Raw genomic sequence first — 23,655 nt, forward strand, 5'->3', positions numbered from 1 at the left:
TCCAGTGTCTAGCACATTGTCAAGAGCACAACAGGTTGGAGGTGAACCCTCGCTGCCTTTACAGGTGGAAGGACAGGAGAGGGATGAGAAAACACAAAAACACTTGGGGCCTTAAGGGGACAAACTATCGCTACCCTCTTGTCTCAGTCATAGAGACGCCAAGACCTTGAAGGGGAATGGACTTGCTCAAGGTCACCAGGAAGGTTACAGCAGAGCCAGGATAAGAACCCACTTAGTTTGCTGCTGGCCACAGTTCCTCAGATGAAAGGAAGTGACTGTCACCTCTACTCTTATTTCCCAAATTGATCTTGACCGCTGTCACTAATCCCCAAAGCCCAGAGAGATACGCCGCATGACCCAAGGTGAGCAAAATGCTTTTCTTTTTCCTGATGATCGACGCTTTCCTCCTGGACAGGTCAAAGGTCCAAGAGCCCAGGGTGCCCACCTCATGGCTCGGAGGGAGATATATAGCAGCCTCATGGCAGCTTCCCCAGGAGCCCAAGCACGTGCCTGAAGACAACCCCCTTCCCTTGCAGGAAGTTCTTTCCCACCCCCGGGGCACGATCCCAGGGAGAAGGCTGCGTGAGTGCCCCGCTGATCCAATTAGCTCCAGATAGATCTAGCCTGACATACAAGAAGAAGGGTCTGGAGCCCTCTCAGTGGGATTCCAAAGCCCACGCCTTCCTGTGCAAGTCAAGGCCCTCGCAGGCGCGAGTGGCAGCCAGGCAGCCAGCAGACTGCCCTCTGAAATGTCACTCTTCTGCAATTCGGCCTCCATTTCAAGCTATTTTTAATGTCAGTGAAGCCAGAATTTAAGAGAAGGTAGTGTGGAAACAGGGTCTTTGCTTCTTCTCCCCTTTTCTGTAAGCTGCTCCCTATCTCCCTTAGGACAGTCACTTCACCAAGAGCCACCAAAAGAAAAGGAAAAAAAAAAAAAAAAAACGGCTAAAAAAGAAAAATGGGGAAAAGATCAAAATTCAGCCTCTTTGCTGAGGCAGGCTGGGAACAGATCTTGGAAGGTGTGGGTTTCTCAACCCTTCAGAGCAATCTGCTGGAACCTGGGATTCTCCACAGGTACAAGAAACCAGTAGGACCAGTGCATTCACCTTCTGGATTCACCAGCATCCAACAAACAAGGAAAGTCCAGAGGTGTGCTTGCTCAGGGTGGAAGCACCTAGTGCTGCAGGTAAACCCCACCCACCCACTCCCCAGGCAAAGACCTATGTCCCAGTAGGCTGGAACTGGGAACTCAGCTTCCACGCAGACAGGCCCCCGGCTTCCCAGCGTTGTCATGATCTTCTGCGTCCGTACCACACCAATTGTATGAACTAAAATTAACTGGATGAGCAAAACCATGGCCCTGCTGCTTAAAAGGCCTGCATGCATTTAATGGAGTTTTCGAGTGCCTTGATTCCTTAAGAAAGATGACAGACAAGCAAATGTCCTGCCCTAATTCCCTCACTACTCAAATGCTAGAGAACATTTTTTTGCAATAAAATTTTTAGGGCAAATGGTGGATTTCTGTTGTTGTCATTTCCCTGAAGTATTTTTTTTTTTTTTTTTTTCTGGAAAAGGCCTCATTCTAGACCCAGACCCTAAAAATGGGGCTTCTAGTGCACCAAATCGGGATGTTTGGGGCCTTGCAGGCACGAGTCAGTCTGCCTCCTCCTAAACATAGCCTAGTAAACTAAACTTGGAAGCATCAGCTTGTGTGTGGTCCCGAGTGTGACTTTCCGAGCACGTGCCCCCAGCAACGACAACGGCTGGCGACTTTGTCATCCGCGTCATCCCTATTTTTGAGTCTCCCTGCTAAACAAACTTCCGCAGCTGAAATGGAGGCTCCAAGGAGAGTTTCAGCCCACCAGGGTATTTTTCTGGCAAATAGAGGCTGCTAAACCATTGGCACTCTCCGAAGGCCCTGGGGGAAAAGCCAAGTGAGAAAACTCTCCCAGCACAAGATGGTGGGCATTCCATTTCCTACAAAGCCTCCAGGGGGTGCCAGCTTTTACTGATGGGAAAGGAGAAGTTCATTTAACATTAGTCATAGAAACACATTTGCTCAGGCCCCTTGGGCCCAGCAGCAGAAAAACACAGGATGTGTGATCGGGACTAGAAAAGTCAGGCTCCCAGGCCTGTCCAAGGACCGATGGAGAGGCCATGGGCTCTGATTTATGACCAAAGTCCTTCAGAAATCTTGCCTCCCAGAGCACTGTAGCAAAACGCAGGCATAACATTTGCACTTTCAACATTTTGAATGATTTCACTTTGCAGATTTTGCTAGAAGAACTAACATGTGTCCAGTGCCTTAAATAACATCTGACACCTGGTAGATCTTCCAGGAATGTTCGAAAGAATGAATGAATAGCTCAAAGGAGACGCCTTGCATGTACAGCAGAATCTGTGTCCTCTTCTGGTGACAGCACAGTCTCCTGAATCCTTCCAACAGATCTGTGGTTGCTGCCTGCCAAAATGAATGTTAAAGACACCTCCCCGTGGACTGGAGATGACGTGTTCTCTGAAACCAGCTCTGTGTCTGTCAGCCCCCTCCCCACACCCCGCCCCACCAAGGAAGGATGACATGGGGACTACAGTAATAAGAAAACTTGACCCTTGACACATGCACCTACAATGTATGGCTCCCAGGATGAGCCCAGTTTGCCCTCCAGCCCCTGGGCAGCTCCGGGAGGCTACATGAAGTGAGAATTTCCTGGCTGACTTGACATTGGTGAGTCAGGGGGGCATGAGGCAGCCTCAGAAATGACAGGGCCTGAATTGTGTGCATGGAGCAAACCTCATGAGCTGCCTGGAGGCAAACCAGGGCCTGCCTGGGACACTCAGAACCCTTTCAAATGGCCATGCCCAGAGCTGGCTCGGCTCTCTGAGAGGACATCTGAGTGTGGTGAAGTCCAAGGGCTGCTCCACCTCTGCTGCAGGAAACAATTTATTCTCCACAACCTCCACACCAGCGCATTTCCTCCGTGACATGTCTCTGGGCTCACACAAAAATGACAAAGTAATAACAGCTAATGCTTAGCAAGCATTCACCATCTAAGAGCCACTATTCTCAACATTGTATACACACTGATGAATCACATTTTACAACGTGAAGAAGCAAGGACTATTACTATGCCCACTGGACAGATGAGGAAACTGAGGCACCAGAATGGAAAGAACTTGCCCAGGGTAAAAGACCGAGAGAGGGCCAAGCTGGACTCAGCAGAAGGGCCTCAGGGACTGCACCCCTAACAGGCTCGAGACCATCCACAACAGCCCTCAGCATGCTTTCCTGGGGATGCACATCCCAGGGAGAGAGGAAGAGTAGGAGCTGGAGAAGCCGGGGATGCTGAGCACTCTACCAATACTCCTGGTTGGTTCCAACCAAAATGAGAAAAAGACACAAGGAGCCAGATGGAGATCAAGGGAGTAGGAGCCTTGCGTCAGAGAACGCTAGCTCAGCAGAGGGGCAGGGCTCCTGTCTCCCAGCCCAGACCCAGAAGCTGAAACAGAAAGAACAGAAGCAAGAGCGACTGGCAGGGGAGAGCCCTGTAGTGACCTACCTCACTGATCAGGTGTCCACTGGGTGCTACATTCAGTTCCATGTGCCAGGGAATACCAACAAAGGTACATGGGTGGGGCAGAAAGGTGACTGGATATAGAGGAATGAATGAAGAGCAGATAAAGTGGGAGGACAACACAGGCACCTCTCCCCCCAGAAGCCCCAGAGGAGAGAGGCCGTGGGCATCAGCACTTGCCACCAGAGCCCAGAGGCTGCCCCTGGGAGTCAGAGACAGTCAGGACGAAGCAGGCTGCTCCTGGGCCAGGATGCTTTTCCTCTCCCCAGAGCTGTCCGAGGATTTGTTTCTGAAACTCTCCTTCATTTTCACAGGGGAGGCCAGGGGCGCCAACACACCAGCTAGTAAAATTAACAGCTGCTTTACAGAATGTGCTGGAGAGGCTGGCCCACGGAGCACGTGGCCTGCAGATGGGCAGTGCACACAAGCGGCCGGTGTGGCCGAGGCGCAGGGCCTGCAGGCCCAAACCAGGCGTGTCCTCCGTGGTGGGGACTGGACTCTGGGCTGCTGGGCTGGGCCCGGGGTGGGCTGACCTGCAGGGGATGGACGCAGGCAGGTGGAGATGCAGGGAGCACCCTCTGCTGCAGGATTCCCAGACACACTCCACTGACCTTGGGGAGGGGAAATCCGTTAACCAAGCCAGCTGGGAACCTGCTGTCACACTTGGCTCTGGCCTTTGTCTCCCCACCTCTACCCTCATCACTTGGTTGAGGTTGTGGGAATAAACGTCTGCCCAAGGGGCTAGATGGTACCTGTGGCCCATTAGCTCGTGCTACGGGGAACCACGAAGGCAAATCTCGCGGGCGGCTTAGAAATACTGACAGTCACGGAGCAGAGGGGAACTTAATGATCTAGTTCAGGGGCTGGCAAACATTTTCTGTACAGGGCCAGACAGTAACTATTTTAGGCTGGCGGGTATCTTGGACTCTGTGGATACTACTCAATTCTGCATTGCAGTGCAGTACAAAAGCAGCCATCGACAATATGTAAATGAGTGAGCATGGCTGTGTCCCAATAAAGCCTTGTTTATGAACACTAAAATTTGAATTTCATATAACTCCACATGTCACAAGATATTCTTCTTTTGATTTTTTTTAAAACACCATTAAAAATGTAAAAACCCTCCTTAGCTTGTGAGCAAAACAGGCAGGGAGCTAGATCGGGACCCTGGGTGACAATTTGCTGATCCCCAGACTACTTCCACATTCTTTGTTCTTTGTGACGCCTACAGGTGCTTCACGAGGAAAGGGTTCCATGGTGACACAGGAATGGGAAACGCTGGGCAAAGCAAAGTCTTTCTGCCTTTTTACTGTGGGACTTCTTTGAGCCTGACACACTGATACGCGTTGACAAATCTCAAAAAAAAAAAGGAGAGAAATGAAGTCTGTCCAAGTTCCAGGAAACCATTTTTATCCTAGAGCAGCTCCCAGATCTAGTTTTCTGTAGAACCCAATTAAAGCAGTGAGGAAAAAGTCTAACCAACTGGCAGCAACGGCACCAAATGTGATCCTGCCCATCTTTGAATGTCTCTAGTGACAGGCAGCTCAGCACCTAGCATGAGCACCTGCTGGATTCAGCAACTTCTCCAACTCAGTTTTCCCATCCCCTACCAACGGTGCCAGGTCACAAATAACGAATCTATGGCAATCTAGTGTGCCCTTCAACAGGTGAGGACAACAGGTGAGGACAAACCTCTCCTGTTCAATGATATAAAGAAAGCACGCCTTTCTGGACTTATTGATTCATATCCAGAATATAAACTCTTTGCACGGGATAAAATGAAGAGCCATTATTAAGTCCTGGAGAGGGATTGCCATGCATTTCCTTTCAAAGAAGCCTCCCTCAGGGGAGTTAAAAAAAAAAAAAACCTCAAACAAAATCTTGACTTACTCCCAAGTGCACAGACAGCAGGATCCACCTATCTACTGTAAGAACAGTCTTCCTAAGAATGTAGGCCCATGACACCTCTGGTCTTTCTGCTACATAGGTCATTTGTAGGTGATATAAAAATTTTAGGTAGATATGCCTAAAAGGTAATAAAAAGGGGAGCGGGCATGAATGAGAAGAGAGAGGAGATGGAAACGTGAGCTGTGCGTGAATTTGCCACCAGGCAGCCCTGGAAATGAAAAGTAGAGGATGCTGATGAGAAATGTCAGCAGCACCATGAGTCACCTAAAGGGGGAAATGAAAGCAATAAATGTCACATATTTGATTAAGCACATGCCCACGTGCCCCTCCAATTTTGTTCAACTGGTCCCATCTCATGCACAGATGACGCAACAGAGAACACGTCTATCTAACTCTATTAAACCAATAGGATTATTGCTATATGAAAGGCGCTTTTGATACATATTTTCTTTGGAGCCCTAGGAGATAAAGATAGAATGGCCCAGCCTGTGTATATAATGTGAATGTGAAATGCCACACATGCGATGAATGTAGGACGATAAAGGGAAAGACTGGTGGTTTTCTTTCTCCTTCTTCGACAAATCATCCCGATGACGGTAAAGCAGGTAGCATATCTTCTCAGTTCATGGATTAGATTTAGATGTTTCCTGGAGCAATATTCAAACAGAGTGGCATGGGAATATGGGGGAAATAACCGAACAGAGAGCAGTTCTAAGAGTTCTATTTTTGCTTAAGGAGCTGATCATTGTATGGACAAAACGTGTCTTTGAAGAGAAGCGCAAAGCACTGAATGTGTAAAGGAACCGGGGTGCGGTCGGAGCCCCGTAGAGCCTGCTTCCACCTTGAGGTGAGGCCGGGCTTGGCCATGAGACACAGTTTTTCGTTAGGGAGATAGCCGCTCTGAGGTCAATGTAGGAATTAATATGAATGTTCAGAAACAAGATGCTTAACAAAGATGGGGTGAGTAGTGTACGTGCGTGCCTATGTTTAGCCATGTGTGTTTCTATGTGTCTAGAACTTTCCTCATTACAAATGGGTTCTCTGGTACTATCCCTCTTGCGCTATCTTACCTTAGAAAATTCCTTCCTAAGGAAGTTCTTCCAGTTTCTGCCTTTTGCTTTCTTTATTTATTAAATAGGGAACTGAATAGACCGTGGGTCAGCAACCTATGGCCGTGAAGAACAGTCTGGCCTGCCACCTGTTTTTGTCAAGCTTTACCAGCACAGCTGGTAATATTGGCTGAATATTGGCTGTGGCTGCTTTCAAGTTACGATGGCAGAGTTGAGTCACTGCGACAGAGTCCCTGTGGTCTGCAAAGCCTACAACCTTTACTATCTGGCCCTTTACAAAATCCCTGACCAACCCTGAACTAGACCATCGCGCTTCCTGATTTTGGCTTATGATTCTGTAAAGTACAACCGAACAATACAAAAGCCTATTGCTTTTGTAGGTCTTCCTGCCCTCTTTGTTTATCTACACTGCCTTATTCTTAGAAAGATTTAATTAGCTCACAAAACCCCAATGGAGCATATATCCACATACAACGTAAAGTTTGAGGAGGAGAGTGAGGAAATAGGGACAAAGAGAAAGTGAGCCAAGAGACACAGAGACAGCGTCAGGGGGGTGTTGAAGGTGTAGAATGCACATCCTGAGATGCTGTGTGTTTTCCGTGGGCCACGAACTTGGCTCGCAGGAGCCACTATGAGAGGAGGGCCATGATCTCCTTCCCAACGTAAAGTGCTCCCTGAAGGTCCACTAGGAAGACCACAGCAATCCCTGCCGGAGATAACTACTCATCTCCTGAGTGTGCGCATTAAAGGGATGACATGAGATGTAGCGACCAAAGCCCCAGCAACCCCCAAACAGCTGGGAGGTACCTCCATGGCATTTTCTGCTACACTGAACTGTCCCGTGGCATGCGCCAACTCCACGTCCCAAAGTGGACTTTACACCAATTCTCCCAGAATATTCCCAAATTTTAAATAAGCATGTACCCCCTTTAATAATCAGAAAATAATAAAGATCTTTAATTTTAAAAGATAAATAAAGGATGCAGCCACTCTGGACCACCTGGTGGTCATTTTGATGCAGAACCTCTCAGCCATGTGCTCCAGGAGGAGACCCTGTCCAGTCTTGCTCCCGTCCTGAAGGTAAGCCTGAGTGCCACGGCGGAGACAAGGCAGGCTATTCCGAGAGCCGATGCCAAGGCTCCAGGTGTGAAGTATAAAAAGCTACTGGTGAATGGTGACTGTCATTTCTCCTTTTTCACACTGAGCTCTACAAATTTATATCTAGTTTATCAATATAAATAGTTCACACCCTGCATGTCTGTTGCTCGTGGCTTTATGCCCAGGGCCTAGAATAGTGCCTGGTGCAGATGAGAAATAAGTACTCAATGAATGAATGATGCGCTCGCCTGAGAGATCCCAGACAGCAGGTGTGTCTACAGATGTGCTGGGGCGGTCTTGGTGAATTCTCCGCAACCTAGGCCTCACCCACAATGCTTAGCTTTGAGACCCTCACCTGTGACAATGAGACAGGTAAGAAAGCGGCCGAGGTGTGAAGGCCAAGCTCCTGAGCCATGTGTAAAAAAAAACCAACCATATTAAAAACTGAACAGGGAAACTCTGAACAGCTGGATGTCTAGTCGTGCTTAGTCCCCCTGTTGCAAGGATAAACATTTGGACAGCTCAAGACAAACATAGCTCTGGGTTCTCAACAGACAAAGCTGCATTCTCGTGTGCACTGAGACTGCCATGTGGAATCTGCTCCTTCCTCGGAGCAAAGTTCTGCCTTCCCCTAAAGGAGAGGCCTGTCCTGAAGCACCGCCCGGGACTCCCGGACGCCTGCTCTCTGCGCAGCAGGACCTGCTCGGCTCTGAGTGAGCCAAAGCAACCCGGGCAGGATTTTCTCCAAGGAGACCTTCAGAGAGCAGCTGGCATCATGGGGAGGCTGACGTGGACTGTGCTCGTCCATGCAAATGTTAAGAGAATCAGGCCAAACAGCCTCAGGACCCAATTGGCTCAGACAGGAATGTCAAAGTGTCAACAGCCAAAGAGACAGCTGACAAGGGCTTAGAAAAAGAAGAGGAATTATCTTCGACTGGGAAGTAATGACACAGAAAGAGCACTGGACAGGGAGTCCAGAGGAGCACATATAAGGGCCCGGTTGTGTCACCTGAGGCTGCATATTCTTCAGCAAGGCACTGCCCCTCCCAAGCCTTGGGCTCCTCAACTCTAAGATGGAGAGGAATCCATCGATAAGACTGGCTTGCTCACTTCCTTGTCATGGACCCCTCGACCCAACAGCAAAACGAGAGATGTGGATCAAACATAACACGGTCCTTGCCCTTCAACCTGGTCATAACGGATGCGGCTCACACAGTGCCCGGCTCACAGGAGGCTGGGGGTAACGTTCCTGTGAGCAGCAGTATCAAGATGACCACCGGTGCACTTGGCCTGTGAGCTCTGCTTCCCCCACACCACCCACATCCACCCCCCTGCCTGCACCGCTTGGTGCTCGCTCGGGCCTTGCTGCAGCAGGTGCACACTACGTGCCTCACCGCTGCTCTACCACCACCCTCTGCTCACTCTGGGATGATCCCCTCTCCTCAACGGACCTTCATGATGCTTGCTCACAGTTCAAAGCTCAACTCAAATGCCTTCTGTTTTATGGTTTATGATTTAGGTATTCTTCTCAGCTTCTGGCCCACTAAGCAGTCCCTTTCTTGTTTTCAAGCTTTTATCTTTGTTATCTTCTCTGCCACCGAGCGTGGGTTCAGTTCATCTTGAAATGGAGTTTGAGCTCAAAGGCTCTCCTCCCTATGAAGCGCCATGAAGGCTTTCTTGATGGTTCCTATGTCCCCATGCTCAGCGCCCCCTACACACACCCATACAATGCTTGTAGCCCTAGCGTTTCTCCTCCAGACATTCCTTCAAGAACTTCCATCCATGGTGCAATGGAATGAGATCATTCCTTGTTTTCAAAAGGGTTGGAAAAAATGCCTAGCCAAGTCATCCTCAGTAAGTCTTGGCAGAGGCTGATGAAGAGGATCCGAGCTGCCTACTGTGGCCACGTGGAAGTGACAGGTATCACATTCGTGCAACCAAACAGTGGGCTGTGCTTCATCTACCATCACTACCACAGGTAGAGAAGGCACTGCTTGCATTTCTTCTCACATGAATGGCCAGACCCAGAATTCAACCTCCGCAAGCTCCCCACACAGAATCCACTCATACACAAGCACAAAAGAGCAATGGAGCCTTTACTGAAGACCCTGCAGGGAGGCGAGGACGGTGGTAACTCGGCACAGCCCGCGGCAAGCCACCTTCAATTCCTCAGACGCTCCACACTGCCCTGTCTCTCCTGGGTCCTCCCCATCCAGGTTGTCTTCCTCCAGGCAGCAGCAGGCCTCACCAGTTCCTCTGGCCTCCTCTCCAAAACCACAGCTTTAGACTTCTCCCTTTCCTATGTTGCCAGCAGTTAACATCAGCCACAGTTTCACATCCAGACTCTCCAGAAGGCTCAGCTCCCCAAGCTCCCTGGGTTAATAGAACCTCATCCTCCTTGACGGCTATTTGGCTGCCGCCTTTGTGACATGAGCATGGCATTCAGCGTCTCATTCCTTCCCTCAAGCAGCCTGTGAGATATTCATTCCAAACATAATGTAGAGCTCTCCCCAAGAAGGATTCTGATGGTGGAACTTTCACCACCTCCCTACACCTTTCATCACCTCCTCACTGAGCTTTTGCCATGAAACATCACGGTTTCCAATGTCCCTGCCCGATCTTTGATTCACCCAACTGTCAGGACATTTCCATTCATTCTTTGAGCCAAATGTGTCTTGACCAAGCCCCAGCTTCTGGCCCAGGAAGGGCAGCTTCCAGAATTGCAAGAAGAAATCATTTGGAATGCAGCATCCTTCTCGGGGAAACTCCCGTCCCAGAATAGACCCAAGAGAGCCGATGGGCACATACGGAGAGCTCTACGGATCCTGGCATCTATCGTTTATTGGGCTCTCTGCAGAATTCTGAGCACACATTACTTTGACTCCCTTCTCCTCTCCAAGATTACCAAGCTGCATATGTGTGTGTGTGTGCATGCTCATGTACATGTGCACACTTGTGTGTGTGCGTGCTTGTGCACACCTGCTCTGCTGGCAGAGGAAATGCTCTACATCTTCCCCAACACACCCTCTGTGCCCGAGATGCCGGTCCACTCTGCAAGTCCCCCCTCAAACCACTGGCTTATGCACACAGGAAACCCTGCCTCTACTCCATGACCTGCCATTCACCCCCACTTCCCAATAGCCAGAGGCCTGGAGAAGCCCCAGGAAACACGGCATCCCTCTACACAGAGGCATCATGGACCAGACAGCGGGCCTCCCCGAGGAGGAGGGAATTGTGGACTCACCAGGACTCTGCCGGTCAGCGTCTGGGCAGAAATCATCACCCCCGCCCAGTCCTTCACAGAGGTCATCCAGCCGACCTCGGCTGCCACCGCCTCCTCTTTTTCGTCCACTGGCTTGAGAGTGCCATCCGCCTGGCTTGAGCCATTGTTAATCTTCTGGGCCTCCTGGCAACAGAGAGAAAAAGGTTTAGAATAGGAACCAACTGGATTTATTAAACACAGCTTACCCCAAAGAACCAAAGTTGAAAGGGTCCTGGTGATGTGGGAACTGGCTTGAAGGTACGAGGGGCAGGGAGATGGGATGTACTATGGCTTTGGTTTTCTTTTAAATCTTTTTTTAAAAGGATCTTTTCTTTTTTATTTTCCTCTTAAAATATCTTTGTGAAAGAAAAAAGAATGAAATTATTCTCTTTCCACTTTAAAAGGGGAAAAATCACTAAGCTCAGGAGAGAGAGCATCTTGTCTAAGGTCATGGAATGATTACAAAGGAGGTGAGGTTAACACGCTGTGGTGTCCACCTACCCAGCCTTCCTATCTTGCTCCCAGAAGTGCTCTTTCTTCAGGAAATCCCCTATCTCTTCATCTCAATCTGTATAGTTCAAAAGGAACTGAAGGCCCACACTGGCTCCAGGAATAGAGACTGATTAATTAGACCATTCCATCCCTTAGGCAACAGCGATTGGGTCAGTGATGGTTACACGACCTGTGCCAACCCAATACAATTCAAGCCCGGGACCTTTGTTGGAAAGAGTAGGAAAAGTAATCCTTCCCTGAGAATGAAGCCACCACACAGGAGACGGAAAGCAGTGATAGAATACTGATGCCATCATTTGAACACCTGAATCCAGCTGTGCCTGAAATCCACACTAGACCTTTTTAATTACAAAAGGGAATAAATGCTCCTCCATGGCTAAAAACATGCTTGAGGACACAAGCCTGACTTCTTCAGATAAATGAGCCCCACCTCGGGCCCTAAATTGCATGCTTTAAATGCAAGGTGCCCTCTGCCTCAAATATTCTTCTCCCGGAGAGAACCCAAGCTTAGTTCCTCACCTCCTTCAAGTCTCTGCTCAAGTATCACCTTTTAATGAAATCTTCTCCAGCTACCCTTTCAAACTTCCAACTCTGCCTTCCAACAGCACCACCTTTCTGTTTTACTTTTCATTTACAGTCTGCCTCCCCCTCCCAACTCCTATACCCTGAGGGCCTTGGAAGAGTGCCTTGCATACAGGTGGCTCAATAAACACGAACGAAAAAATATAAAGAGCTATACGTATCAACCCCCTCCACCCCCCCACTGGGCTTAGGATTGTCAAACAAAATTCAGGGCACCCAGAGAAATTTGAGTTTCAGATAAATGAAACCCAATTTTTTTTACACAGCACACAGTTATACTGAAAACATATTCACTATATAAAATTTAACCGCGCCCCCTGCTCAAATATCCACTGAGATTGTTTTTGCAGATACAGATGTATAAAAGACGCCAGCAAATTATGTTCAGCACTTAAAACCTTAGAATTAAATTTCAAAGCAAATAAGACAGTAGGGAATCACTGTGAGTCGGAGCAAGGGAGAGAAACCAAGGCAGGGGTGACCACCTTGGTCTGCAGTGAGTGGGGGTGAGGCAGAGAGAGGAGAGGCAAGCTGAGAGGCACGGATGAGTCATCCCCTTGGGGACTGCGGGCAGGCAGGCAGGAAGCTGCTCCTGACACAGGGTTCTCGCCTTCTGGCCTCCATGGGCTCCAGGAAAGCTGGGAAGCCAAAGGCGCTGGGTACTCACGCCGTCTTTCTAAGTGTATTGGGCCCCAGGGAGCTAGAAGAGTCTAAGAAGAGGTGTGGAGTGGGGGGACCACAGGGTGGGCACACTTGGGGACCACCTGACACCTGTGGGGTCTGCTGCCCAAGCCAGCTAAGGCCAGTCTCAGTCCAGAGACCCCGAGTCTCCATCACACGGAGATTCGGCACAGGTTGGTGTACCGAAAATCACAACAGCCCTGATCCAGAGGCCCTTCCCCTGAATCTTAGAAACCAAAGGTGTGGATTCACTCTCTTGCCCCTACAGCATCCCCCTGCCCCATGAGATGGGGACAACACAGCCGGCCCCGTGGGTGCTGGTGGGGTTAAGCAGCGCCCAAAGGCACACGACACACTCAGTTAACTAGTCCCACCACCTCCCACCTCTCCGCGAGCCACTGAGGCTCAAAAGCAGTGATTCTCAAGTTCAAGTGGGCATCAGAACCACTTGGAGGCCTTGTTAAAACACAGAGTGCTGGGCCCCGGGCCAGAACCTGCATTTCTTTTTCTTTTTTTTTTTTAAGATTTTATTTATTTATTCATGGGAGAGGGAGAGAGAGAGAGAGAGAGGGGCAGAGACACAGGCAGAGGGAGAAGCAGGCTCCATGCAGGGAGCTCGACGTGGGACTCGATCCCGGGACCCCAGGCTCAGGCCCTGGGCTGAAGACAGCGCTAACCCGCTGAGCCACCCAGGCTGCCCAGAACCTGCATTTCTAGCACTTTCCCAGAGAATTCCGATGTGGCCAGCCCGGGAACCCCACTTTGAGAACCACTGTTCTTAATCACACTGGCCCGGCTTCATCATCCCCGCCCTGATCTAAAATGGGACGTGGATCTTAACGCCCAGCTCTCGCCCAGCCTCTCCCTTCACCCAGGACGGAACCACCGGCTTCTTGCAGAAGGAGGGGTTGTGAGGGGACAAGGGAGAGGTCGGTGCAAGGGCAAAGCCCTCAAACCAGAGGCTCTTGTGTCTCCTTCGGAGCGGTGCCCCGAGCCGTGCATCGGAGCTGGAGGCTCAGCCTCCACAGACCTCGGAGGAGAGAAGCAGTGTGAAGAGGGCCAGGAGGCAGGGAGTCCTCCCCAGTCTCGGTGGTTTCAATGCATCAATAATTCAGAGCACAAGAGGTGTACTGCAGATAATGCCCTTTTGCCAGCCCTCTTAACTATTGTTTTACAAGGCATTCATTATTTTAATTACTTTATGATAGGCAAGGAAAAACACAGACTAAAGAAAGATAATGCCCGTGTTATTATTTGCTTATACTCGATGCCGTGGGCTCAATTACCACATGCGGGAGGCAGGACTGGGGCAGTGGCAGGGCAGCAAGGAGGCCAGAGCTCTGCAGAGCCTGATGCCAGCCGTCCAGGTTGGCCCCACTCGGCCTGCGGGGAAGCAGCCCCCTCCACCTTTGACCTCACTCTGGCCAAAGCATCCCTCCCTGGCAGCAGGTACAGCCCCACGCTCTAGAGAAAAGAGGGCAGCGGCCCAGGGGGGCTGGGTTCTTGTGGAGGCACACAGCAGGAAGAAAAGGTAAGGGACAGCACCCAGTCTAATGGTGACTGGTCACCATTTATGAAGCCAGAACTGGGTGCCAGCAACTAAAAATTAAGTGTTTTCCATGGACGAACTCGCTTAGAACTGATGATAATCCAACGGACAGCTGGGGTTACCCCCGTTTTACAAACAGGGTAAGTGGGAGCAGGGATTTCTCAGAGGAAGGCACAGAGCTTGCAAGGGCTGGGGGCCGAGGGCCCCCTGGGCTAAGTCAGCTGTGCCACTTACAAGCTGGCTGCACTGGGCGGGTTACAATTCCAGAACTTTACCTCCTGCACAATAATGGGGACCAGCACGCTGACCCCACCGAGGTGGGGGGCACAGCTTATGTCAGATAAATGATGCACAGTGTTTGTCCCGGTGCGAGGCAGTTAGAGTTGCCAAGACAGAGCACCCACTGACGGGAGGGATTGCCTCCAAGGATGTTCCGTTAAAACTGCACCACCCCATTGACTAGTAGCCCCGAAAGGGACGCCGATGATCCTAGGTGGGACCCTGAGCCGGAGAGAAGCCTTAATAAATCATTACAGGATGGAGGATAAGCAAGCGTAGGTTCTAACAGTTCTGGCTTTTCAACGAGGCAACGGGCCACTGGATGGGAAGGCACCATGACTTCTGGAGGGGCTCCCGCAGGAGCTGGGTGGCACCTCCCCAGGCCGGGGGCCGCAGGGCTTCCTACACAGGGTGGGCCTTGGACCAAGAGACCTCTTAGATTCCTTCTGACTCTGAACTCCATCAGATCAACCTCCCACTCGAGATGAGGAGACTGTGGGCCAGAGGGAGGCTGCCTCCCGGGTCCCAGGACACCACTCCCTCCCCTATCCTCCCAGGATACTGGGGGGTGGGGTGGGAAACTGTTCTGAATGGCAGAGTGGGCATCCATCGAAACTTCCACTTCCCACTGCAGGGAAGGACCCAGATGTTCTTCCAGGAGGACTTCTGAGCAGGGTCAGGCAGGCAGCCCTGGCATCAGGAGGGCCCTGGCCCTGATCCCTTCATTCATCCTCCACGGAGACCACTGTGTGTGTGTGTGTGTGTGTGAGAGAGAGACAGACAGAGACAGAGACAGAGAGACACAGAGAGAGAGAGATCCCATAAGCTATAGGCTCCAGCTACCTTAGCCTCAGACAGGACAGAGATTTTCTGAAATGGAGAGAAGGATGCCTTGGGGAGAAGAGAGGAACACTAAGGAAGAAGGGACGGGGAAAGAATGAGACTGGGTAGGGCTTGGGGGGGGGCATGTCCTGGAAGATGCAGACACGCTACAGCCACCCCCCTTGATAAAAGGGCTCCGTCATACTTGGGAGGCTCCCCTTCCTCCCAGCCCTGCCCTCTCCCACCACCAGAGTCTTCTGTAAAACAAGCCACAGCTCCCTCCTGCAGACAACACAGGACAACATGTAATGCCAGTGCCCAGACCGCAGGGCAGGGGTGCAGGTACAGGAGTCTGGGGGCACCCTGGAGAGCACCGTGGCCAGCTGGCCCCTCCACCTGCCTGCTCTCACAGGCCTCACCCCTTCTATGCCCTCCCCCATTCCTTTGAGCAATGTCCCCTTCAGTGACTTTCTGTTGGCGTGATGCGGAGGGCGTCATGCCTCCCGTCACCTGTGGCCAAGGGTCCGACCGGACCACACTCACCTGGTGCTCACTACATAGAGCACGCATCTGTTGGATATTTAGGCATTTCTCCTGAATCATAGGATCAAACACCAAAGCCTGAGAAGGACCTCAGTAACCCCTTGGGATGCCAACCCCCCTCACTATGCACATGGGAACACTGCGGGCAGGAGGGGAAGCCACATGCCCAGGGCCCCCCGGCCCAGCCAGGAAGGAACCCCCAGCTGCCTTCGCTGCTCTCATCCTTGGTTGCCTCCTGGACCAGGTGAGTCACCCCCTTGAATCCAGCCCCAGGGAACCAGCCACTCCCAAGCATGTCCCTCCGCTGCACCAGCCCGCAACGTGGAGTCTGAGTGTTCCTGGGACTGGAAGAAACCGCTGGTCCAGGCTCTAGGCCCAGGTGGAGGGGCTGTGGTGGGAAGCAACCTTCCTTGTCTAAAGGGCCTGGCTTTCCCCAGCCATGGGAGCGGCCCTGGCCCAGCGCTGGAGAGCAAGCCCGTTCTAACCCCAGGACCCCACGGTCCCCAGTCTTCAGTTCCGGGCCCTCTCTCCATCTCTCGTCCTTTCTGAATTGGACCCAGTAGACTGCAAACTTCAGGTTTGTGGTGTGGCGGGAAGAACTTTGAGCATCAAAATACTCAAATCCAAGTCTAGGTCTTCTGGATGGCCCTGGACAAGCCAGTTCATTTCTCAAAGCCTCTTCTATCAACAGCAATGAGTAGTGCCTTGTAACCTGATACAGAGTACAGCACTTTCTGGAAGCACCAGCTGTCCTATTTAGGGTGGACAACAGCAGCATCGGCGCCCTCTGGTTTGGACCGGAAACAATGCTGCTCTGGAGAAAGGAATCCCAGACCCCAACGCCAGGCCTTGCAGAGCACATGGCTCGACTCTCAGATCCCCATGGAGCTGCATCACACGGGGCAGGGCCCCCACCATCTCCCCAGGCCCCAAGAGGATGCTGGCCACCTGTGAGCTGCCACCGCACCTGCTCCTGCCTGGTGGGCCTCACTCTCCCTGGGATACCCTTGCACCCACACCTGTCAGGCCGGGCCAGGTGCCAAGGCTACGGTGGGCACCACACCTGGTGGGTGACCTCAGAGGGGCCGTGGCGGGGGCGGCCAGCTGCTGGGAGGAATCCAGAGCTGCCTCACTGCGCTCTGCTGGGGCTGCCCCCAGGGGCTCCAAATCTGGCTCGATTTCCTCTCAGTTCCTTGGACAACAGCTCCTCGTCCCAGATCTGGGAAGTTGCTTAAACAGTGATCATCTGGGAGGAAAACTACTCTTGAAAATGTAAGTCGGATAGTGTTGGTGCAGTGCCAACACCCTCCTGTGGCTCTTCGTCCCACTGGGAGGACAAGTCACAGCCTTCACACAGTCCAACGCACCCAATCTGTCCGCGCCTGCTGCCATCCCTCAAGTCTCCCACTCGCTCGCTCACTCCAGCCGCGTCAGCCTCCTCGCGCTGCCAGAATGTTCCAGGCCTGCTCCCACCTTGGGCTAACTGCACTGGTCGCTCCCCTGCCGCAGAGCCCCAGGCGGCCTCCCTCACCATCCTCAGGTCATCGCTGCCTTACTACCGAGAGCTTCCCCGCCCACCCTGTGGAAAACAACACGCACCCCCCCCACCCCGGCCACCCCCCACCCTTGCTCAGGGCATTTATACGACGATCTGCTCGCCCGCCAACTTGCAGCATCTTTTACCATCTGTAAGCTCCATGAGGGGAAGACGTGACACTGCTTCTGCTCACTGCCATGTCCTCAGCAACATCTAGAACAGGTAGGCTTGCGAACCCGTCCCCATTGTAACGCTACCCCCAGCAGCTACTGACATTGAGCACGACTGCAGCAACTCTCTGCACAGCTGAGGGCCTGAGTAGCTGGCCCAGGGGGGCGCACTCAGAAGTTAGGCCCAGCTCTCTGACACCCGTAAGACCTGAGTCCTGTTCCGACATCCTCCCAGGGAGGAGCCAGTGGGTCATGTGTGTGGACGCATTGTGGACAACTGCCAAGTGCCCATGAAGGGTTTATGATCATTATGAGGACTCAGTCTGCCCCGCTCCAGGGTACCGCGTGTACCGCAGAGACCCTTCTGCGAGGTCCCTGTGCCTTGAGAGGGTGGTTAAATCAAGGACAGAGAAAATATGATTCCTTTATCGGCCAAAAACCAGCTCAGAGCCATAAATCACCCTTCGTGGAGCAAACCCATCGAATCAGAAATGAGCATGGGCAAGCTGACAGGCCGCGAAGCCTTCCTCCTAAGCAAGGAGGCAGGCACCCCATGCAGATGGGGCCGGAGGAGGAGATGCAGGTGACCCGGGCTGAGTCCTGCAGGCCTGAGGCACCTGTGGGGTGGGGTGAGGGGTAGGGGGGTCCTCTGGCCAGGAACCATCCCCCCTCCCCTGGGGGCACAGCGGAGGCAGGAGCAAGCCCCCTCCCTGTTAGTCCCACGCCTGCATCCTCTGCCCCGAGCCTTGCACTCGAGCATCCTTCCTGTACGCTCAGCTTCCCCAAGGCTGTAGGAGAAGGAAGGACTGGAAGCCTCCATCTGTCCTCTCCTTGGGTCTCACTACAAGTCCCACGCTGTCCTCACATCTCCCTGGTCACCGTCGGAAACTCATTTCCCAGAGTCTGTATTGCAGGATGCTGTTCCCAAGTCGTCCCTTCCCCCTGCCTGCAATGCCAACCTTCACCCCATCTCCAGTGGCAGCCTCCCCACCTCTCCTGCACCCTCTTGTCTTTGAGACTGACCCCAGCAGCCCGGCACGCAGCTGCCCTCAGTGGGGCATGGAGCAGGAGTCTTTCTCTTGCCCGAGGAATGGTGGCGGCCTGAGGAGCTCCGGGCTCAATGCTGGGAAGCTGGCCTTGTAGCCCTGCTCTGCCAGGAACAGGCTGTGGGGCCTTGGCCGGTCACCCAGCCTCTCTGAGCAGAGCCCTTGTGCAAGAGATGAGAAGGAGCAGTGGGTTAAGCCCATAATTTTCTGTTCCTGGGGCCCAGCCCCCTGCATTCTATGACACAGAATACAGAGAGCCCCAAGTAACCCTAGGACCCTAGGGGGTCAGCGAGGGAAGGCCGAAGGCTCAAGCACCTTTGCACTGAGCCTGGGCGAGACCGCGTTGGAATAAAGTGGTTTTCTGTGGGGGAAGCAAGTTCGAAATCCCCTGGCCCATTGTAGCTTTTAAAAGATGCTTTATTCCATGGCAATGATCATGACATTCTGGGGGCGCAGCCTGGCCTCAGACCCAGAAATGCTTGAACTTCAGTGTCCGCAAACCCACGGGGCTACCAGGACCTGGTTCAAGGCCTCAGGCCTCGTGCTGGGAGGGCCCTCCAGATACCCGCAGCCCTTCCCAGCAGGCCAGGGGGAAATCCCTCGGTGTGGCCTCCTTCACGTCCTGGGCGTGGGCCCGGCCCGGCAGTCTCCCAGGAACTGGTAATCCTACGTATTAGGGATTAGACCGATTACCTAAAGCAGCTCAGGCAAATAAAGCATAATGTGGGCACCATCCGCTGGGATTTTCGTGGCAAGAGCTCTGCAGAGGAGAGAAAAGCAAGAGGACGCAGCCCTGATGCTCAGGGGTGGGGGAAGCAGGGCAGCAGAGCGTCCGGGGCCCCCTGGAGCTGGCGGAGGGAGTTTTTGCCAGACTGGCTTCTATCCCGGAGAAGCTCTGATTATCCAACCCCTCCCTCGCAGGTCAGAGCCCCCCCTGCACCCCACGGCCTCCCCATCCATTCCCGGGACCTCACACGTGCAGGCAACTCCACGTCCAAGCCAGATGGACCTACCCAGGAGCTATCACCTTTGCTAAAAACTACGGGCTACGCCTCCAGAGAAGGGGTACAATGCCCACCAGAGCTTGCAAAGAAGCTCGGACAAAGCCAAGTGCTCTGAGGTGTCAGAAAGCCATCCAAGTCTCCTGGGTCTCTCTGTGGGTCCTAAGAAACTTCATCAACACAGGCATCTTTAGCTCTAGCTTCCTGGGTGCACTGTCCGGTGTCTCACTGCTAAGACCCTCCCTGGGCTGTGTGTGAATAACTGCTCTTCGTAGGTCTTTGTGGGGGAAAAAAAAAAGGTGACAGCAGAAAAAGGCTGGGTGACCTTTAACAAGGCACTTACCATCTTTGTGCCTTGGGTTTCTTTGTCTCAGACTCAAAGGGGCTGTGTAAACGCTCCCCAAGGCTCTGTCTGGCTTGCAAAGCACCTGACCCTGAGGCCTGGATGGCAAGCCCCTCACTAGCACGTGTCCCCCAAGGTGAAGTGCTGGGGGAGCCCAGGGCCCCTTCTGGCAAACACCATAAGCGGCTGGTCAGTGTCCGGGGGCGTGGGGCAGGGCTGCCCCTCAGGAAATCCTGTGTTCCCTCCTGTACCCACAGGCCATGTCCTCTACTGGGGGTTTTACACCATCTTATTTAATCTTCACAGTAAGGCTGCAAGGTAGGAATGTCATGAGACGCAGAGAGGCTGAGTAATTTCCAAGATCACTCATCTCATAAGTGGCAGCACTGAAATTTAAATCCAGTCTATTCTAAGACTAAAGGCCATGTTTTTCTTCTATTCCTTGCTGCCTCAGGATAGGCAAAATGTACAAAGAAGAGATGGGATCGCCCCATAAAATGCTGTTTATCACTACTACTGAAACCATCATCTCATACCCTATGGCTTCTCAATAACAAAATTTTGTAGTTCAGACATCTAAATCTGGTCATGCTGTGTCTGGATGGGGAGTTGGAGAAAGGGCCTGGGGAAGAGAATCCAACCTGGGAACAGAATGACCCATGAGACACAATGTCCCGTAGTGAGATGTGTTCTCCAAGGGCCACACTTGCTGCTTAAATCGAAAGGCAACCCCCAACTTTCAGGACGAACATGTACATCTCAGCCACTACTCCACACATGCAAATTCATAATCTCCTTCTCCCACAATTAGCTTAACAAAATGAGAACATACGTGACAGCCCAGAGTCCACCACCGGGGCCTCAGAGACTTGGAATTGTGTTAGCAGAGACCTCAGCTCTGATCCCTCAGCCAGAGTGACTCAGGCCGGGCCCAAGTCCATCTGTCCACCTGCAAAGACACGGCAGCTGACCCTCGAGTCTGCAGGAGAGCCTGTCCCTGCCCGGGGAGAATGTCTCATGAACCCTCAGATGAGAAAACTATCCCGGGGCCGAGTCAGAAGACAAAAACCTCATTTGTCTTTTAGTTGAGGAATCACCTGCAATCACACCAGGCAGGTCTGAGGCAGGGCCAGAGAAGTTCAGAAGGATGAAGAACGAGTATAATTTTCTGAATGTAGCATCTTGGTGAATCCTGTTGACAAGATTCCAAGTTAAATCCTATTATCCCCATTGTGAAAATGGGAAACTGAGGCACCTCGGCTCTCTGAGGGTCTATGGTTAGCACGGGGACCTTCCAAACCCCATGAGGACCATGAGCTCAATATAAATCCCTTTCTTTGTAGCAAGACTCTTGTATTTCAGGGGAAGGCAATCTGGCAATCTAGCATGCCTTCTTGCTTCAAGGAGACTACTCCAACTCCTTCAATTAAAAAAAATTTTTTTTTTTTTTAATGAAATGAACCTCAGGGTCACAAAACTGTAGAGGTCAACATTGCAAGGTACTTTGGAACCCGGGCAGTCTGATTCCGTCCCTTCAGAAAGGACGAGCCAAGGGCCACGGAATGGGGGACAGGGGGGCTTTTCAAGGAAATGCAGCCTGTTCACAGAAGAGACTGTGTAGAGCCACACGTGGCTGAGAGGCGGCCTGAGAAGTGTGGCACGCACAGGTGCTGTTGTCCGAGAGCCGCAGTCTGACTCCTGGCTTCCCCTCTTACCGACTGTGCAACCTAGAACCTCATCCTAGCCTCCTCCGTTTCCTCGTGGGGAAGGAAACAGGCTTACAAATACCTTCCTCGGAGAGCATCTGTGAGGATCGGCCATCAGGACGAACGCAAAGCAGAAGGCGAGGGCTCAGTAAACAGCAGTTATTATTACCAGCCGAGTGCCAGACGGTGCACTTGGAGGGCCTCAGAAGCAACCGGCTCGAGGTCCCCCCGGCTAACAGAGCCGATCAGGATGTGAATCCTTATTTTCCCAACAGCAAACCTCCTTTCTGTCCACTTCACCAAAGCGGAGGCCAAATCTGGCTTCTAGTCAAGATAGACTAGAGATATGTATAACTAAGACCCACAGGAAATCCAAAACCCTCATTTTCATAAAAGAAGGCAGAAATCTCCATATCCCAGCCAAGTTAACTTTTATGACTCAAGTTGGTGGGGGGAAGGCAAATGAATCAAAACAGGGCTGTGGACGTGGTTGGGGGGGGAACATGAATGTCACCACCAAGACAAAGAGTTCAAGATGTTTGAGGGACCGGTTCATCTGGTCTCGATAGCAAAGGACCCTGGCAGGTGGGCTCGCAGGCCCTCTGGTCCCAAGGTCCCCGTGTGTGGGGCCACACAGCCATGCTGCTCCAGGAGGAAGGATGGAAATGAAAAGCGGCGGGACAGTGTAAGGATGGATGTCAGTGAAGGACGGCCAACATTCCTCTCCAGGGAAGAACTGTCCTTTTCTTTGACATTATGTCATCACTCCTTTGTTGAGTATTAATATGCCCTTTTAATGAAATGACAACGGTGGTAGAGCTGGCATTTGACAGTTTCTTTTTTATGCTCCTGCTTCTCAAAATGAAAAGGCTGGCAACCCTGTGATATTCTCTATGTCTTTAAGAGTAATTGAGTAGCTCGTGGAAAATCCAGGAATGGCTCACCTGGTCCTCACTCTACGGATGGGAAGTGAGGGCCGCAGAGAGGCTGTGCATGAGCACAGTGGCCACAGCCCCTACATGGAGCTTAGCGTGGGCCCGTCACACCCATCGGGGACAGCCTCAAGGCCAGGAAAGGCAGGGCGCACGGGGCAGAGGCGAGGTCCGGAGGGACTCCAACAGCGCCACCAGTGCCCATCAGAACCAGGAGAGGAGAACGCATCCGCTTTCAGGGCTCGGGGCCACACCAAGGGTCCTGATTCGCAGCGTCACTGCCAGGTCCTCAAGTCCTCACTCGGACGGCAGGAAGCGCCCAGAACCCCAGTGACCCCCGGGGCGGGGTACACCTGTAGCCACAGCCCCACCCGGTCACCCAGGGGACCCGCTGGCTGCAGGTGGGAGTACCGCTTGGCTAACCACTGCCCCCCATATCCGCGGACAGAGGCAACCCCGAGTGAAGAGGTGAATAACTGGCAAACATCCAAGCAACAGTCCAATGCCCCGAAGGACACAGGCCTCTTCCATCCCCTTAGCTCGCCATGCTTCTCCTGGGGCCACTTTTGAGGCGGGGAGGAGGGGGGCGCTCCTTCTCCATCAACCCCCGCGACTGCGGGGACGCCAGGGTCTCGGCCGGGCTTGTTCACTGCATATCCTCAGAGCCCGGGGACCTGATGGTGCGCCGAAGGAATGACCGCACGAGTTCTGGGTTTTGTTCTATTTGCTTTATTTTCCTTCTGCTCATGTTTTCTGGAATCTCAAAATCCTCCCCAGTCCCCACTGCCCACTGCCCAGAACCCCTTGGGGCCTGCTCTTCAGGCCTGCCTGCGGCTTTCCCCACGGTGCACTGGGCTCGCTTCCCCCCGGGGCCTCCCTGATAGGACCTGGTCCTCAGCACCAACCTGTGTGCCAGCTGCTCCCAATCCTGGGACGCCTACCCCACTGCTCTCCACTCAGCTGCACCCCCTACCCCCACTCAATCAACTCCCGGGGGTCCAGTGAAGTCCTCTCCCTGGCTCCATCCGGACAGCTCTTCCT

The 23,655-nt window shown here is 52.5% G+C and overlaps 1 protein-coding gene across 23 annotated transcripts in view; it reads right to left on the reverse strand.

Moving 5' to 3' along the window:
- Positions 1-23,655, reverse strand: part of KCNMA1 (potassium calcium-activated channel subfamily M alpha 1) — a 718,149-nt gene that overhangs the window by 489,990 nt on the left and 204,504 nt on the right. For all 23 annotated transcript variants that reach the window (XM_072823726.1, XM_072823725.1, XM_072823727.1 and 20 more), the window contains exon 2: positions 10,893-11,054. In XM_072823726.1, coding sequence (XP_072679827.1) covers positions 10,893-11,054 — 162 coding nt within the window. The remainder of the gene's footprint in view (positions 1-10,892; positions 11,055-23,655) is intronic.

The sequence above is a fragment of the Canis lupus genome, chromosome 4, assembly GCF_048164855.1.
Source record: "Canis lupus baileyi chromosome 4, mCanLup2.hap1, whole genome shotgun sequence".
NCBI lineage: Eukaryota > Metazoa > Chordata > Mammalia > Carnivora > Canidae > Canis > Canis lupus.